The following is an 18,465-nucleotide window of genomic DNA, read 5'->3' on the forward strand; positions in this document are numbered from 1 at the left end:
AAGTTCATCTAGGGTTATTTATTAATGTTACAACAACAATGTGAAATATTAAACTATGAAGATTTAATTTGACAACAAACTATCAATATGAGATAATTGTATGGATGGAGTATACGAACTTCTATAAATGCTGCATATCTTTTTTTATATATATAAATGCTGCATATCTTCATTACATATAATTTCACCTACTATATTAAATCTTAGATGTGCTGAAATTGGAGGTAGCAGATTGCAGAAAATACCATTAACAAAAATTAATGTACTAGTAGTTTAAATTAATAATTTGTTTCTATAGCAGACGTCAACGTTTGTCATGTTTCTTCTAGCCCATTCCATTTGGAAGTAACGTAATAAGATCATATTTGTGCATAATGTAATTTTGAAAATAATGACCGACTAATGTGATTATAGTAATTACTATATATTTGGTGGTCGCATAATTAATGCAATTAAATATAGCTAGGGGCAAAATTAAGTAATTATAGTAACCGGCGGTGGCACATGTACAGATAAGGAAAAGTATAGACGACAAAGGCTTGTGTTCACAGCCTGTCTAGAAATTTTCTAGATAAGCTTTGCCCAAAATATGTGATTCATTTTGAAGTACTATATAACTACGATTAGGAGTACTAAGGAAAATGTTTTAGAGACGTAATGTTTCCAAGCCATAATTCTATAACGAGGTTAAATTAGTAATTGTGCATTGAATTTTATTTTTGGAGAAATTTATATTTTGTGTATATACTTTATTACCCTTACATTAATTTACTTAGTTATTTAAGGATATGGAACTAATAATGCAAGTATAATTTTATTTTGACTATGTGGGACCTACACATTTGTGATGCATGGTTTTTTTAATATTTATTATTTTTTGTTACATTTATTTAAAGTCATATTTTAAAATTTTAAATATTGTAATTTTATTAAATTAATAGTATGTTTAATAGGTGAATAAAAGACGTATCAAACTAGACCTTATTGACTTTAGATGAGATGATCGAATAATTATTCAAAAATAATTAGCACAATGTAGTATTAAATTTTTTTGTCAAATTTTAATAAGCTGTAATAAATCAAAATATTGATAAACTTATTGATAATTAATTTACAATTAAATTGAAATAATTTTCTATATTGATGAAATTATTCTTTTTGTTACTATTTTTATTCACAATAATTTCTTTATAAAAAATTAAAAATTTTATAGATGCAAAAAGTTTACTAGAATTCTTAGTCAATTCACTATAACGTACGAAAAATTAAATTTGATATATAATATATTGATGTTAATTGGGCAATACGGTTTTGATTCTAAGAATATTATAATTTTAATTTTTTGTTTTTCATAATTTTGATTTATGTAATTTGTAAAATTTTGAAACATTACCATCAAACCTCGATAAAAAAATAATCACGTGTTTATTCATTCATCTACTTAGCATTTTAAAGATATATGGATAATATTTTATCTTTTTCTTACAATATTAGAGTTCTCAGTTAAATTCACAATAACAATAAGAAAATTAAAATGTGATATTTGGTGTATTAAAAAAATTAGTATTAATTGAGTTGACGATTTTGATTTTAATTATTTCATAATTTCAATTTAGATTCTTTACTTTACAAAATTATAATTTCTTTAATTTAAAATTTTGAAACATTATGTTGTACCTTCAATAAAAAAATAATTGCATTATCTTTAACTCATCTATTTAATATTTGAAATATATATAATAAATATTTTATATTTTCCTTTATAGACTATTATAGTTTTTAGCTAAAAATATTGTTAATATACCACAAATTATAATTTGATATAGTATGATATATAAAGTACTCTTACTAATTAAGTTTAAGATTTTGATTTTAAGAGATTCTTAATTTCAATTTTAATTCTTTACGTTCTATAATGTTTATTTCTTTTAATTCTTAACTTATTGAACATTAAGTTGAAGCTCAATAAAAAAATCACATGTTCTAGGTCATCTATTTAATATTTTAGAGATATATAATTAATTATATATTCTTTTATTTTTATATAAAATATTAGTGTTATTGACTCAATTCACTGTACATTGTAACTAATTAGAATTTGATATATGATATATTTATACTTAATTCATGTAATATTTAATATATTAAAGATATACAATTAATATTTTATCTTTTTCTTTAAAAAAATATTAGAGTTGTTTATTTATTCACTATATCAGCAACAAATTAAAAATTTCAATATTCGTTCCAAAATTTTGATTGTTCGTTCCAAAATTTTGATTTCTTTAGATTCTTAATGTTAGTGACAGAGTCTTACTAGTATTAGTCAATTAAAATTAAAAAAAAATATTATTTGTAACAAAAGCTATAGAAATACCACAAAAATACGATAACGCAAAAAATGCTTAATCATAGTAACTATATTATTTTACTATACAATTCAAATTTGAATAAGAAAAATGTTTTAATTTTTTTTTTTTTCATATATTAAAATAATTGATTTCATTGTTGTATATTTTAGAATATTTAAATAAAAGAACAAGCTATAAAAGAATGGTAGTACTACTGTATTAAGTTATCGAATTATTTTATAGTTAAATATAATACTTTAGTTGTATAATGTGTTAATTAATACTACTGTAATGATAAATTTATAATCTGAATGTAATATTTTAAAATCCATTTATAACTTTAATGCATGATTCAAATTTATCTCGAATCAATGCACATGCATTTAGATTATGTATTTAGTTTGATTTTAATTTTCCTTAATTGTAGATATCCATTTAATATGATATTAGGGTAAATTAGTCACAATATAAAATATAATTATGGCAAAATGACATAGGGGTATTATGGCATAGAGACATTAAGTCTCTAAATCACTACTCATTTAATCTATGCATATGGCATTATCAATATACTATACAATGTATTATAAGAAAATCATTTGCAAACGGTAAATATTTATTGATCGGATCATACGTAGTTAATTCTCAAACGGACTAACGGAGTATGCTTTTTTTTACACAATCAATAATGTTTTTTCTCTATGATATATGATCATACTTTTAACTAGTATACCAAATTACTAATAATTTGTTCAGAATAAAATACTTAAGGATGACTTGAACATGATTCTATCGGTCAGACATTGCATATTCTAGAGAGAAAGAATGTACAGTGTACTTGTATGTATTTATCATAATCATATACTCCTATTTTGTTTATTGACCGAGCTAGATCGATAGTAGTACTAGTATTTTACATTCCTAATTTCCTACCCTACAGATTTTTGGAGGTGGATCCCCTGCTGTGACATTGCACTAGTATTTTACATTCCTAATTTCCTACACTATGAATTTCCGGAAGATGATCCCCTGTTGTGACAATGCCATAGCAGGCATGCGGTGCTTAAAACACATGAATTTGTTAACTAAACGCAATAGTCATGCTAACTTTTTCTATCCTTAATTCAAACCTTTTTAACCACATTTTTATTCTATTAAATTGTAAAACACACTAAAAAATACATTTGCATATTAGAGTATTTTATTATATACGTATTTGACTTTGATAGTTATTTTTATTAATATTTTTTAAATTGATGTTTGCAACGGTTAATAGGAATTAGTATATAGTTTACCTTTAATTATTTTTGCATAATCCTTTTATTTTAGGAATAATAAATAATTATTTATTTTAATACTTTCACTGATATATAGAGTTCCTATATTTATGAATTATAATTGAATCATATATGTTTAATTGTTGAGTATTTTGACACATCTTTTGGCCATTATTGCTCAAATAAAAGGAATAGGTACAAAATAACTCAAACTAAATTATACTACTAATAAGTCTTGGTCGTCTGAAAATATTAAAAATTACTATTAAAAAGAACATAATTTATCAAAGAAAGCATATATACACAAATATTTCCAAGTGCAAAGTATGGTAGAATTTAAAATAATAAATGGTATTTAAAAAATGTGAATAGAAGAAAAAAAAAGTCTGACTATAATTCTTGCATTTAAATTCACTGGTAATAGCTAAACATGAATTAAAAGAATAATAATAAGAATAAGTATCAAAGTCAACATAAATAATAAAATACTCTAATATGCAAATGTATTTTTTAGTGTGCTTTACAATTTAATAAAATAAAAATGTGTTTAAAAAGGTGTGAGTTAAACATAGAATAGGTAAGGGAAAGAATGGCAGCAAGAATTGAAACATGCAGTAAGGTTGTGAGTAGTCATTGCTGTTTATAGCAAGAAAACAATATCTTTCATTGATATAATATGTTGAACTCGTCCCATTCTTACAAGGAAGATCACTATATATACTAGACACAGAAGGACCTAGAACATAACATGAAATCCTAAAGGACCAGCTGTAACATTAGCTAAACAACAAATTCAAATAACTGATTCTGAGAGGATCTCTTGATTTCTCACGTGCTGTGGATCCTTGAGCTCTTAACCAATGAACAATTGCCAGACATCAATATATCCTTCCATGATGGAGCAGGCTGAGGTGGCTTTTCCAAGTCATCAACTTTAGCTACTTTTGCATCCTTAACATCCTTGTGTACATGACTTTTCAACTTAACATTTCTTGCTCCAGCTTGAACACTACATGGCTCCAAGATAGCCATGTTAACAGTAAGCATGACTATTGCGTTTAGTTAACAAATTCATGCGTTTTAAGCAGCGCATGCCCCGCTGTGTTATTGATGAATTTCCTCATGTAATGCAAATTTCCTTGGCGGAGAGAAAACGTGTTTGGTTTGAAAACTAGTGGGCTAAAGCGAATAAGGAGCTGGCATTTGGCAACCACTAAAATTCAATTCGATTTAAATTATTTTTTTGTAGCACCCCTTTTGTACACGTATACACCATACTAGTAGTACTAGTTTAACTTTTAACTTTTAAGGATGTCGTTGATTAATTGATTTCAAATTATCAGTAATCCCACCAAATTCCCCCTACTATGATTAAAGGGAGAACATTTTAGTTGCACCGTCACTTCATCACACCTCAAATCACGCCCAAATCTCTACGATTCTCAGAATCCCACCCAATTTCATTTTTGTTTGTATTTTTTCTATGAAATGTCAAACAAATTCGAGTATATCAATCCAAAAATCGTAGATCCAATTTTTTTTTTGTGTAAACTACGCACTCCACATGATTTATGAAGGATGCCATCCACGGTTACATAAGTGGACATAGTATACAATAATTAATTGGTAAACCATCTCACAGATAGAATGTAAGTCGCATTAGGGATTTTTTATGATTGTCATTTGTCACATAAGTGGAATACTAGTACTACTACATACGAAATTAAAAGTTGAGACCTTAGCTGTTTTGTGAATATAAATTTTTTTGAAATAGTTGTGAGGACTTAGTGGCCCACCATAGTACATGACCAGGCCCAGTATAAGGCCCAACTAAAATCTCATTACTCCCTAACCCTAAATTCCTAATTGTGACCATACACCCCAAACCACACCACACTATCACATTTGTAGAGTCACGTTAACAATATAGTAACGTGTTATACAGTACATAGTAAATTCTATTTTGTTTTTAATGTGGCTAAAAGTATTTAGGAGCGTGCATAGGCATCTTTACTTTTTTTATATAAAAAATATAATTATGATATGGATAAATATCACTAATCTCCAAATTATATCCATTTTTATCAAAAATATCTCGAACTAATAGAAAATACTCCCGATGTATAAAAAATATGGTTCGAAAATTTGGAGCATGATATTTTTATTACAACGTCAATAATTTGAGATTTAGATAATTTCTTATAATTCATGACAATTTTGACGGCATATATAATTTGGAGTTTAAACTTTAAAGTAATGTTAATCGTGAGGCACATAAACTAGTTTAGCCCTAGATATGATGTTAATCCAGATTAAAACAATCGTTTGGTAGACGAGATTAGTAATGTTGAAGGGTGAAGACTAAATAATGTAAATCATGGTACTATCATGTCGTGCTAGATCTACATTGGTCCACGACGAGAGCGATGACCCGAATGTGACAAGAGGCGATTAGCACGCTCCTAAGAAAGCTGTTTTTGGAGGAGGAAACTCGGGGTCCATGCGATAGGAAGCTGGAGAACGTGCTCGGGAAGTTGCGGCAAAGGAAGGGCCGAACGGAGCCGGCATTCGCTCCCTGACGAAACCGCCGACTCGCTGGGCGTGACAAGGAATTTGGCATAGTAGGCGGGTCGCCAACTTCTCCCCTTGATGAAGATGACGAGTCACCAAGTGCGCACGACATTTTGGACTTCCTTACCAACGACTCGCCAACTTCGCTCTTCAACGAACCTAGCGACTCGCCAGCTGCGTATGGCATTTTGAAGCACGTTCCTGGCGAGCCGCAAGCTTTGTCTCTCTACGAAATTGGCGACTCGCCCGCAGCGTCCGAGAATGTGATGTCAAGAGGGCTCAAACTCGGCACCTCAAACAATAATGTCTAAGCTCCTTGCCGCTAGGACAAAGGCTCTGGACTCCAAGATTCATTGTAGTTACATTTTAATCTATTGTTGGGATTAAATTGAATGTTAAAGGTATGCAATTCTAGTTCTTGTTTGCTAATTTTGTGGAGTCATTAGATTCTTGTTTCGGTGAAAGTTGCTCTGTTGTTTTTTAGAAGGTTTTCAAGCATCCATCTAAATCATAACACCTTTATTTTCTTATTTTACACCATTTTCATTATTTCATTTATTGTTTGGTTATTTGGGTATTTAAATATTTGACGGAGTAAGCCCAGAAAAACATATGTCTTGAATTATTAACATTCACGTTATTCAGATAACTAACCCAACTCTGGATAACGGTGGTTACACGATCATATATGTTATTGTCTTCTTCATTGTTGTATAAGATATTTTATAAAAATAAAATTGAACACAAAATTATGAATTATGATATATAATTATTAAAAATAAATTAAAGACAAAAATTGACAATATGAATCATAATTTTGTGCCCGGAGGTAATATATGTTGGAAATAAATATATTAGAGGAGCAATTTGATTGGGAAGAAATATTTGAGAAGTTAATTGGTTGGTTGAATATATAAGAAATAAGAAACTCTTTATTTTCAAACTCTCTTAATTGGTGCAAAATGATACAACTCTCCCATAATTATAGTAATTCATTACTTATCCATTATTTTATACTAATAAATAGTTAGAGAGGGGAGAGAAGAATGTTATAGATAAAAGTATTCTCGTACGTATTTTCTCTTACTTTACTATCTTTACTTTATTTATATGAAAAATATTTTTCTAATTTATTTTGAAGAAGTATAAAACTAAAAAGAATTATTCAAGTAGCGTGAGAGACAGAGTAAGTATTGTTTACTATTTTAGATATGTGTAATGACCGATTTTAGTCCTTTTTTTTCTTTTATCAACTTACATGCCTAACTCAATACATAAAAAAAAAAGTTGAAACGATATGATAAATCTTAAAAATACATAAAAAATTTGAAACGATATGATAATCTTAATCCCACAATGGATGAATCCGTATGACATATTGGATTCCAAAAAATACCCTCTTATAAATTTCGACTATATTTTCCTTTTTTGTGTAAAACGGAAGAAGTATATTATAGGAGTAGAAAAAGGACGCATGAAAACAGAGTAAAATCTCGTCTCCTCTCTCTCTCTAAATATAAACCGCTTCCAAAATCAAAATCCTTCTGTGCATTGCATAATTTGTGCAGACCATAAATTTATCAAACACACCGTTTCTGCTATAATGAACTCTCTTGTGCTCGCTCATTAGCCAGACTCCGAAGATCCATTGCTGCAAAAAGCTCCAAGCTTTTTTTATGCCTTTTTTGGGTCATACTTTTCGTATAATTCAAGTAATTTGAATTGTAATCGCGATTTCTTAGAGGCGATCTTCCTCCAGGTATGGATTAAGCCTCACGATTACTCTCTAATTGTGCGCTTAATAGATCTAATTATCATTGTTTAAATTGCTGCTAGCTCAATTGTTTGTTAATTGCTTTCCCGCAGGCCTCTTTGGATCAGGATTTTTTCTAGTCCAACTTAATAAAAATGTGGTAAATTTATAATCTGTTTTCGGAGATAATTTTTCTGGTACAAAGCGATGAAGAGGTCTAGAGATGATGTGTTTGTGAATTCTCTGCCTAAAGGCTCTGCCATTCCTTCTCCAACTGAACCGTGAGATTTTTCTCTTACTTTCCATTTTATGCGTTTATGTTTGATGATTAGTTGGTTGAGGTTTTTGTGCTGTTAGGATTTTAGCAATGAGATTGATCTTGTTGTAGTGGTGCTACGTTTTTTTTTTTGGCTGTTTGTGGGAACTATTTTTATCATTGAAGTGGTGTTTTGTGTTTGCAATTTATGTCAATATTTCGAGCTTTTATTGCATTTCCTGTTGCGGATTGTGCTCGTTTTGTTCGTAGAAACTGAGAGGCGAATTGAATCTTGAGTGATTGCATAAGTCTGATTGTCTGGAAAGTGATGTTTTTATAAGATGTACTATATGCTTCAGTAGATTGGCTTTATTCTGCTCCTTTTTTTTGGGACGATAATGTAATGGTTATGCGTCGTCATGGATATGAATGCTTATTTGAGGCAAGGAAGGTTGCCTTCTTTTATTATGAAACACTGTGCATTGATGAGGATTTGAAATTTGCATATTTGGGTGGACGATAAAGTTCCGGGCAAGCCCAGATGTCAACTGCAAGAAGTGTTCAGAAGCTCCAGACAACTGATGCCTTGTCGTATCTCAAAGTTGTGAAGGAAAAGTTTCAGGACAAAGGGGACATGTATAATGAGTTTCTTGATGTCATGAAAGAGTTCAAGGCTCAAAGGTAGAACTGTGCTCTTCATTTTATGTTTTAGTCCGGATTTCATAATGCTAATGTGTTTGTTTCTATTTTGTTGCTCTGGATATAGAATCGATACATCTGGTGTTATAGTGAAAGTGAAGGAACTATTTAGAGGGGACCGAGACCTAATTCTAGGTTTCAATGCCTTTTTACCGAAGGGATACGAGATTACCCTCCCAGCGGAGGATGAACCACTTTCAAAAAAGAAGCCGGTAGATTTTGAAGAAGCAATCGGTTTTGTAAACAAAATAAAGGTGCAGCTGCGAAAACATGCCACTATAGTCCTCTGTTTCTTGTTTCTCCATCAGAATTTGTGGTCTGACAAATTTTGAACTAATTGCAGACTAGATTTCAGGGTGATCATCACGTATACAATGCATTTCTTGACATCTTGAATATATACAGAAAAAATAATATGTCAATAACAGAAGTCTATCAGGAGGTACTCTACTCAGAGTTCATATTCATACTATGTATAATTATAAACAGGTATAATGTTCTTGATTGGTGATTTTTTATGCTTGTTTGTAGGTTTCAGTTCTTTTTCAGGATCATGCAGACCTACTCATAGAGTTCACTCACTTTTTACCTCATACTACTCCTGCCGCCTCCGTCCATCATGCTCAGCCCGTTAAAAATCATATCTTGCTGCAGAATAGTGGAGCCTCTCCCATGACAACGACACGGCCCATTGAGCAGGTCACTTTCACTTTAGTGAATCACTGCTTTCTGGTTGACTCGGTTATGCAGAATAAATAAATATCTCTTTTGGCACATTTGTTCCAGAAGCCGGCTGCAGGTGACCAGTTTGTTGCTTGCCCTGATTCAGAGCAATGGGGAGTATATACAAAAGAAAACAAAACTGAGCGTGATTATGATGATAACTTGGACAATGCAAGAAAAATTGCATGCAGAGATGATTCTGCGAATGACCAATCACCTAAAGGTGGGTACAGTAAGAGTGAGATTGTGTTTCCTCATATAGCTCTCATTTAATTGTTTTAACCGCTCGTGATTCTCAGTTTACATCCAATTGGTTTATTTTTTATCTTATACTATCAGTCTTAGTAAGCATTTTCCTATCTGTGAACTCTATCTGCATTTAGTGGAAGTGTCCACATGTATCGAGTAAAATCAATTCATTTTGTTTTGTAAGTTATTCTTGTTTTTACTATTGAGAATATTAGTAAATTTTATTATTAAAAATTTTATTTGGGATTTTATTATAAATTTGTTGTGTATCTATCTGCATTTAGTTGGAGTGTCCACATGTATCAAGTAAAATCAATTCATTTTTCTCAGGAACAGAGGACCCAGTGTCAATTTTCTGCGGGAAAGTGAAGGAAAGATTGAAAGATTCCGAAAACTACAAGAAATTCTTGGACTGTGTTCGCTCCTATAGAAGCAAGTTTGTTACAGCGCCTCAATTTCAAAAGCTGGTAAATTTTTCTCGTGACATTTATCCGTTTAGTTAGCTCCAGTTTACATCTGTCCTCTAGTTTTGTTGAATTATGGCGTAGACAAGAGCAGTTTTAGTTAAAATTGCACACTTCCCTAAAGTTTTGTGCATATAGTATTACCCTTTTCTGTAAAAAAAAAATATCAAGCTACATCCTCTGATCATTCTCATGCATCTCATGATATTTGTACTGATAATAAAGCTTGAAAATATAACATCAACCATTTAAAATTCTATAAACTACTTATTAAAGAGAATTGCTTTCAACATGTCATTTATTCCTATCTCGTATTTTTGGTAGGATTAGTAATTGAGATAAACTTTATATTGTATCAGGTGGCTAATATACTGGGATCACATCCAGACCTCAAGGAACAGTGTGATGATTTCATAATTTATGTTGAGAAAACAGGTATGAAGCATCCGATGCTTTTTCATGTTTGTTTATTGAAACTATATATACTTTGTTAATTTGCTCTGAACTGGGTGTTTCAAATTTTTCTAGGCAGCAAACAGAATTTCAGATCTCTAAAGGTAGACGGTCGTGAAGCAGATGAGCACTTTAAGGAAGACAGTACCAAAAATCACGGCGATAGAGAAAGGGACAGATCCGACAAGGTTCTTGCTTTCAGTAATGATGTCCAGGGACAGAAGGTGTCCATTACAAAGGAGAAGTATATGGCGAAACCCATTCATGAACTTGATCTCTCTAATTGCGAAAGCTGCTCACCAAGTTACCGACTTCTTCCTAACAATGTAAGTGTTGTAATTTTGTTTTACATGCCCGAATATATTCGATCTATATGCTCATCCGTTCAGCGTTCCCAAATGCAGTATCCGATTCCATCTGTGAGTTGTAGAACAAAGATTGGTTCTGAAGTGCTGAATGATCATTGGGTGTCCGTCACTTCAGGAAGTGAGGACTACTCGTTCAAACATATGCGCAAAAACCAATATGAAGAAAGCCTGTTCCGTTGCGAGGATGACAGGTAAGAGTTCTCTCAGGAGATTCCTTGAAATTGGGGTGTAAACCTGCCATCTAGACTTTTACGAGCATGGAAAGTTGTGAATCTGTGTTTCTATTATAATTCCAGGTTTGAACTTGACATGTTGTTGGAATCTGTAAACGCAACAACAAAGCGTGTTGAAGAATTGTTAGATAGTATGAATTCTCATACCGACAAGATTGAGAGTTCATTTCAAATAGATGATCTCCTAACAGGTATGCACCAGTGAACCTGCTTGCTTCTCTGAACAAATTTTGTTGTCCGACAGTTGACTTGAAAGTTGACTTGAAAGTTCATTTCTATCCTTCGTTCAGCTGTTAACCTTCGTTGCATTGAGCGTTTATATGGTGACCATGGGCTTGACGTGAGGGATGTATTGAGGAAGAACGCACCCCTTGCCCTGCCAGTTATTTTGACGCGGCTGAAGCAGAAACAGGAAGAATGGGCAAGATGCCGCTCCGATTTCAATAAGATTTGGGCTGAAATTTATGCTAAAAACTACCACAAGTCACTAGATCACCGGAGCTTCTATTTTAAACAACAAGATACAAAGAACTTGAGTGCTAAAGGTAGTTTAGATTTACACTGTGCTCAGACTTCTTATGATTTACATGCGTTACCAGACTTCATATGATAATGCCTGATAGTGTTATGTTTCCTTTTCATCCTCATAAAGAAAAGTATATTCACTGATTATATAATTTGGTCCATGGTTTCTCTCTATCAGCATTTTTAGCTGAAATCAGAGAAATGAGCGAAAAGGATCAGAATGAAGATGAAAAGATTCTCTTCATCAGTGCTGGATACAGACAACCCATCAAACCTCATATGAAGTTTGAGTATCCTGATCCAGACATTCAAGAAGATCTATATCAGCTCATGAAATACGCTTGTGGAGAAGTGTGTACACCTGAGCAGCATGAAAAAGTTATGAAGATTTGGACAACGTTCATTGAACCGGTGTTCAGCATTCCTCCCCGTCCTAGTGTGGGGGACGTCAAAGAAACTGTCAAAAATGATTCAACTACAAGACTGGCCAATTTTGGTGAAGGGAACAACATCCCTCTTGTCGAGGCTGCTTCAGAAAACCACAGATTATCAGATATGTCTAAACCCGGTGGTGAAAATATTCAAACTGAACAATCCTGTTGCAGCAAAATACTAAAGGGACATGACGATAACGTTGGCAAGAATGGTGGTTCTCCTAGAGCAAATAATACTGCCTATGAGATTGATATATTACGCAATGGAACCCAAAATGGACTAATGCGCACTGATGCCGGCATCATACCTGCTATGTCCGGAACCAGCAAACAAGCTGGTTTCTTCGAGCAAGTTACCCCTAACGCTACAGGAGAAAAGAATACAAAAGTTGAAAATGGTGCGGATTTACAAAATGGTTTCAATATCCACTTTTTTGTCATAACTTCTATCTACTTCAGTGGCTAACTTTTGAGGAAATTGTCTGTGCCACGCTGCAGGATCAAGTAGTGCTATTGGTGATCACAGGACTACGGTACTGCTGAATAACAAACCACAGGTACACTAGATTCTTTTGTGCATTTTGAGAATCTCATAGGAGGGTATATAAACAAATCAGCAACACAATGGAAGAATGGGTCAAAAAAATGTCTTTATCTTTCAGATATGGTCCTAGTTAAAACATATACTCCTAGTTACCAAGAAAAGTGTTAATATAGGTTTGTTTTTGCAGTGTGGTCTTTATAGGAAAGTTACTTCCTCTGCGGTTGAGGGGATCAAAGCCGAGAAATGCCACAATGAAATTATAGGTTTCGGTAAAGGTGAACGAGAAGAAGGTGAATTATCTCCTAGTAAGAATCACGAAGACAACATTTTGGCAGCATTTGGAGGCGTCGCGTACAGTTCATGTAAAAGTGCTGAGAGTACTAGAAGGACCGGAGGAGAAGCACTTTGTGCTGTGGAGGCGAGAACAGAAAATGCTAACGGTGGCGATGAAGGTGATGAAAGTGCCAAGGGATCCTCAGACAGCGAGAATGGCTATAAAATTGCTGAAGTTTCAGCGACTGATTCAGCCGATAGAGAAGAGCGCTCCCCCGAAGATCATGACGAAGATGAGGACCGTGATGAGAATGACAACAAGGATGAGAGTGAACGAGAGGCTGAAGGGGTAGCAGATATCCATGAGAACGAGGGAACGGTTGCAATTTCTGGTCACATTCTACATACTGTAAAGCCTCTTTCAACGAAAATGCCTGCTGCCTTACCTATCAAAGAGAGGAACACGGAGATTTTCTACGGAAACGATTCCTTCTATTTGCTTTTTAGGCTTCACCAGGTAAAGTTCATCTCATTTATTCACATTTATTATGGTTTTGAACATCCATCATAATCATCTCTTTTCTTGCTTCTACAGATTCTATATGAAAGAATGCATAGTGCTAAGCTGCATTCGTCGTCTCCTGAAAATAAATGGAGGATCTTGAATGATTCAAATACGACGGATTCATATGCTAGGTAGTTTTCTTGATCTTTCAAATGAACGCATCCTTTTCTCGTGGTGAACCTATGAAGGTCTACTAATATAAAGTCGAACTTGTTACTTGTGACAGATTTAAGGATGCACTACACAGTTTGCTGGATGGATCATCCGATAATGCAAAGTTCGAAGATGATTGCCGAACTATCATTGGTGCTCAATCCTACATCCTGTTTTCACTAGACAAACTGATACATAAACTTGTCAAACAGGTGACTTGGGATTTACTTCTCTTTTATGTACTACATGTTTCCACCATTTCTGCATTTTGTGATTCAATGGTTGCCCTTGATATTCTACAGCTACAAACAATTGCAAGCGAGGAGATGGAGAACAAGCTCATTCAGCTATATTCATACGAAAGATCTAGAAGTCCTAAAAAATTTTCTGATGATATTTATCACGAGAATGCACGTTTTCTTCTTCCCGAAGACAACTTGTATCGGATAGAATGTGTAGGTTTACTGATTGAATCCTGTTTTATTCAGAGCATTGGTATATCTTTCAGGTTACAACCCTTATCTGAGCATGAACTTCTGCTGCAGGTGCCTTCTCCAACGTGTTTAACGGTTCAGCTCATGAAAAACGAGCAGGACAAACCCGAAGAGACGGCTATCTACATGGATCCCTCGTTTGCAACTTATTTGAATGATGAACTCCTAGCAGTTGGTCCAGAAAGAAAGGGAAAACACAAGATATTCTTGAGGAGGTAGCATTAAAATGTGCAGATGAAATTCCCATCAAGCATTTATTTTTACCTGTGCATATGTTAATCTGATAAAGCATCCACAGAAACAAAAGAAAATTTTCGACTCAAGACAAGGTCCCCGACATCTCCAGAGACACAGAACAACTTGTAGCTTATAATGGTCTTGAAATCAAGGTTGCTTGCAATACACTAAAGGTACGTCAATAAGAGAAGCTGGTTTATGCGACCTAAATACCCTTAACATCATGCTAAATTTGTCTGGCTTTGTACCATAGGCTGCGTATGTTATAGGCACAGAAGACTTCTTATATCGCTTGAGCAAAAGGAGGAAAACGCCGTTTCACAGTGGCTGTTCTCAAAGAGTGAGAAGAATCTGTAGATTGATGGTTAGTTGAATAGCAAAAGCTTCACTGCATCGGAAAGATGAAGGTTAGGCTCTTCTTTTCCAACTTATGGTTCTTGAAACCTTAACTGGTTATCTATCTCGCACCATGAGTTGGTTGGTCGACAAAATCAGATCGTGTTAACTGATATCAGTTAAACGCGATCTGATGGTTGAAAGTGAGCTGAGAACAACGGCTGAATCTCCTTTCAACGGTCACATGACGAGCACTGTGCTCCGTGTTGATGGAAGGAGAGGATCTGAAAATATGTATATGTAGATATTTACATGTGTTACATTGAAGCTGAATTCACTGGTATTACATAACGCATTTTTTATCCATTTTGTCTCTCTCCACCTCTAAAAGTTTTCAACTTTAAAGTTTAAACTGTATCTTCATCTAAACTATACCTCGTTTAGCTAAATACGATTTTTGGTATAGAAAATGATTGGTACTTTGTCCAGATCTAATTTGATGTCTAATTATTAACTAATTAGAAAATTAAACTTTCTGATGATCTTAGTCTTCATTTAATTAGATGTCTTATTACAGCATGTTTATCGCTTGTTTACTATTGAATTCAATATTAAACAAAAAATTATGTTTTAGACAAAATTTGTAGTTGCAGTAAGATTATAAAAATAGAGTGGCTATGAGATATGTATTCCAACGATAAAAGCTACTACTACTATATAATATAACCATAAACCTTGATAGATCTTTTATTACATTAATTAATTTTTGACTATACCAAACAATCCTAATTGTTACTACTTTATAATTTAGTTATATTTTCGTCTCTCTTTCTCCGAAGGTAGAGGAAACTCAATACGAACTACTTTTCCCTACTGAGAAATATGAAAACATTAAAAATTATCAAAACAAAGAAAATATGGGCTGAATTAAGGCATGCACGCCGACACGGTATCATGTTCAAAGACACCTGCCATAAATCTATGAAAGGTTATCATAACAAACTTGATTTTCCAATTGCCAAATATTGAACGAAAAGTCAATTTTCAAATATCCAAACACGTAGTATTACATATTTACATACGCATGATTCGTGACATGACATGGTAGTTCTAGAGATTTAAAAAAAATCCCACACTTATTATATAGAATCTCAATTCTAGATCTAGAATACTTGTGAATCCTAAATTATTGACTTAAAAAATTGGGTGTAAATTAATGAGATGCGAGTGGCTTATTCTAGCACTTCATCATTGTTATTCTTCCTTGAAAAATAAAATAAATAAATAAAGCAAACCTTCCTAAGTCCCAAGACTTCCAACTCATACATGTCCCATTTTCTTATCTGGATTTGAGGTCATTGTCAACTCCATAATGGCCCATTTCATGATCCAACTTGTTAGCGAATCATAACCTTCATGGTTCATACCCACTTTGCCACGTTACAAAAAAAATAAATTCCTTATTTCAATTATTACCAATCAATAATTTTTTTGCCAATCAATTCATTAACGGAAAGAATCATCTCAAAACCCAATCACTGCTCAATGCAATTAATCACCCTCCCTAATAATGGTAATTAATAAAGCACAACTGTAAAATTGATAAATTCAAACAAAAATTAACAACGAACAAAAAAAAGTCAAATAACAAATGAAAGAATCCGATTTCCCAAAATTGGTTCCTTGAATCCAAGGAAACCCCATCTCAATATCTCATCTCATAAATTTTAAAAAAATCTAATTCCAATCCACCATGGTTTGTACAACAAGTGATCAAATTCCAATCAGTAATAATCAAAGAATCACTACCTCTCCAATGGTAAAAAAAAAAAAAATCAATCAAAACAAAAAACTGGAATATCCCAGAAAGCCCAATCGTTGCTTCTTCCCCCGCCACGTGTAGAGATCATAGGGCTCCCAGAGATGATCCAACGGACACGGCCTCCTCTGATCCAGGCGCACCCACGGCTTCCCCTTCCCGCTCCAGTGCAGCAGGCTGACTGGACCAGGATGCAGCTCCCTACACGATCCCGACACGTTGTCGCCCCCCAAACCGTGCTGGTTCCACCGGTGATGGATGGCCTCCACGTCACCACCAAACACCAGCAAAAAAGGGGGCAGCGACCCCAGTTCGTATATCCGTTTCCTCCGCTGCAGTTCCATCCAATTCTCTATTTTATTCCGATAATGCCCCTCCCTCCACCTCTCCAAATCCATCACCATCACCCCCGTGTTGAAATAGCACGGCTTCCTCGACCCGAACACCCCGCTCAGAACCGGGTCGCCCCAGAACCCGTCCGTGAAATATTTCGTGAAATTCGCGTGGCAGTATTCCGGAGCCCCGATGACCCGGTTTCCCCTCAATTCCATCTCCCACAGCTTCGCCACGTCATCGACCAGCACCAGATCCGAATCCAGATAGATGACCCGCTTCACACACGGGTCCAGCAATTCGCCGAGGTAGTTCCGCGCGTAATTGAGCGGGTTCTCCAATGCGACCCGAATCGAGGAGGAGATCAGGTTAATGACGGTGTCCTCGCGGAAGATGTAGACTTTGAAGCTGAGGGAGGGGAAGATGGATCGGACGATGCGCGTCAGGTCACGCGGCGAGGCGGAGTCGAATTCGGCGGCGATGAAGTGGAAGAAGACGTGGTCCGGGCAGGAGGCGTGGCGGAGGACGGAGTGGACCGCCGCCATAGAGCCGCGGAGGTACTCTGAGTCCAGCGTCATCGCCACGTGGACCAATGAGGCGTCGCATGACGTGGCGGGACCGGCGGAGCCCGCGGGGCAGTCCACGCCGTTGCGGTACTCCGGCGCCTCCGAGAATCCGGCGAGGACGGCGTCGGGAAATGACCGGATGGCGGCGCACGGCCCGAGGACGAGGAGGATTAGAAAAACCCCCGCGGCGGGGATGAAACCGGCGCCGGATCTCGGAGGAAAAATCATATGTGTGAGTGCAGGGTTTGAGCTGTGTTTCTCTGATTTTATAAATGTGGAGGTTTAATGTGGTGCTAATTAAGGAAATAAATTTTGGAGGTGAAGTGAAGAGAGAGAAAGAGCTGTAGAATACAGCTATTGAGTGGACGGCGATATATACATATGGAGAGAGAGATTGTGTTGTGTGAATTAAAACGGGACGCGGTTTTACAGATGGACAGAGCATTAAATAAGAAAGAAAACCAGAAAATAGAAATCAAATCATCTCTACGCTGTAAAAGTAAATCCCAATTATATTCACACCTTAATTTCGGAAATAACTAAAATTCGGAATTTTAATATATATAATTACATGTCCTTATCAACTCTTCACTTTTTCGATACTTTACTTACCATACAATTATTTTAATGGAATGTGAAAAAGATATATGAAGGAAAGGACATAAAATTGTGTGGGAATAAAACTTATTGTGCAGGGGAGTGGTTCCGCTGTCACGTCACACGGCGGCGCGTGGACTCGCACAGCATAGAAAGTTACTGAATCATTCGATGCAATACCTCAATCTCACA

The 18,465-nt window shown here is 34.6% G+C and overlaps 2 protein-coding genes across 4 annotated transcripts; one reads left to right on the plus strand and one right to left on the minus strand.

Moving 5' to 3' along the window:
* Nucleotides 1-7,661: 7,661 nt before the first annotated feature.
* Nucleotides 7,662-15,324, plus strand: LOC125208477 (paired amphipathic helix protein Sin3-like 3). Of its 3 annotated transcripts, none has more exons than XM_048108101.2 (22): nucleotides 7,662-7,958; nucleotides 8,066-8,233; nucleotides 8,734-8,889; nucleotides 8,975-9,161; nucleotides 9,251-9,349; nucleotides 9,439-9,606; nucleotides 9,694-9,853; nucleotides 10,210-10,346; nucleotides 10,703-10,778; nucleotides 10,872-11,122; nucleotides 11,201-11,355; nucleotides 11,461-11,588; nucleotides 11,688-11,942; nucleotides 12,101-12,754; nucleotides 12,855-12,913; nucleotides 13,088-13,690; nucleotides 13,769-13,869; nucleotides 13,965-14,103; nucleotides 14,194-14,346; nucleotides 14,437-14,600; nucleotides 14,684-14,795; nucleotides 14,876-15,324. In XM_048108101.2, exons 2-22 carry the CDS (start codon nucleotides 8,160-8,162, stop codon nucleotides 14,993-14,995), a joined length of 3,951 nt encoding a protein of 1,316 aa, XP_047964058.1. In that variant the 5' UTR covers nucleotides 7,662-7,958; nucleotides 8,066-8,159; the 3' UTR covers nucleotides 14,996-15,324. The 3 variants fall into 3 exon arrangements, with proteins under 3 accessions (XP_047964058.1, XP_047964060.1, XP_047964059.1); XM_048108103.2 differs by having other exon boundaries at nucleotides 10,216-10,346; XM_048108102.2 differs by having other exon boundaries at nucleotides 9,697-9,853.
* Nucleotides 15,325-16,623: 1,299 nt separating this feature from the next.
* LOC125208483 (putative galacturonosyltransferase-like 9) lies at nucleotides 16,624-18,085 on the minus strand. The gene has a single exon (XM_048108112.2). The coding sequence runs from the start codon at nucleotides 17,902-17,904 to the stop codon at nucleotides 16,798-16,800; it is 1,107 nt and encodes a 368-aa protein (XP_047964069.1). The 5' UTR covers nucleotides 17,905-18,085; the 3' UTR covers nucleotides 16,624-16,797.
* Between the last annotated feature and the right edge of the window lie 380 nt (nucleotides 18,086-18,465).

The sequence above is a fragment of the Salvia hispanica genome, chromosome 6 (assembly GCF_029641045.1).
Source record: "Salvia hispanica isolate PSC_SH4W2 chromosome 6, Shi_PSC_v1, whole genome shotgun sequence".
Classification (NCBI taxonomy): domain Eukaryota; kingdom Viridiplantae; phylum Streptophyta; class Magnoliopsida; order Lamiales; family Lamiaceae; genus Salvia; species Salvia hispanica.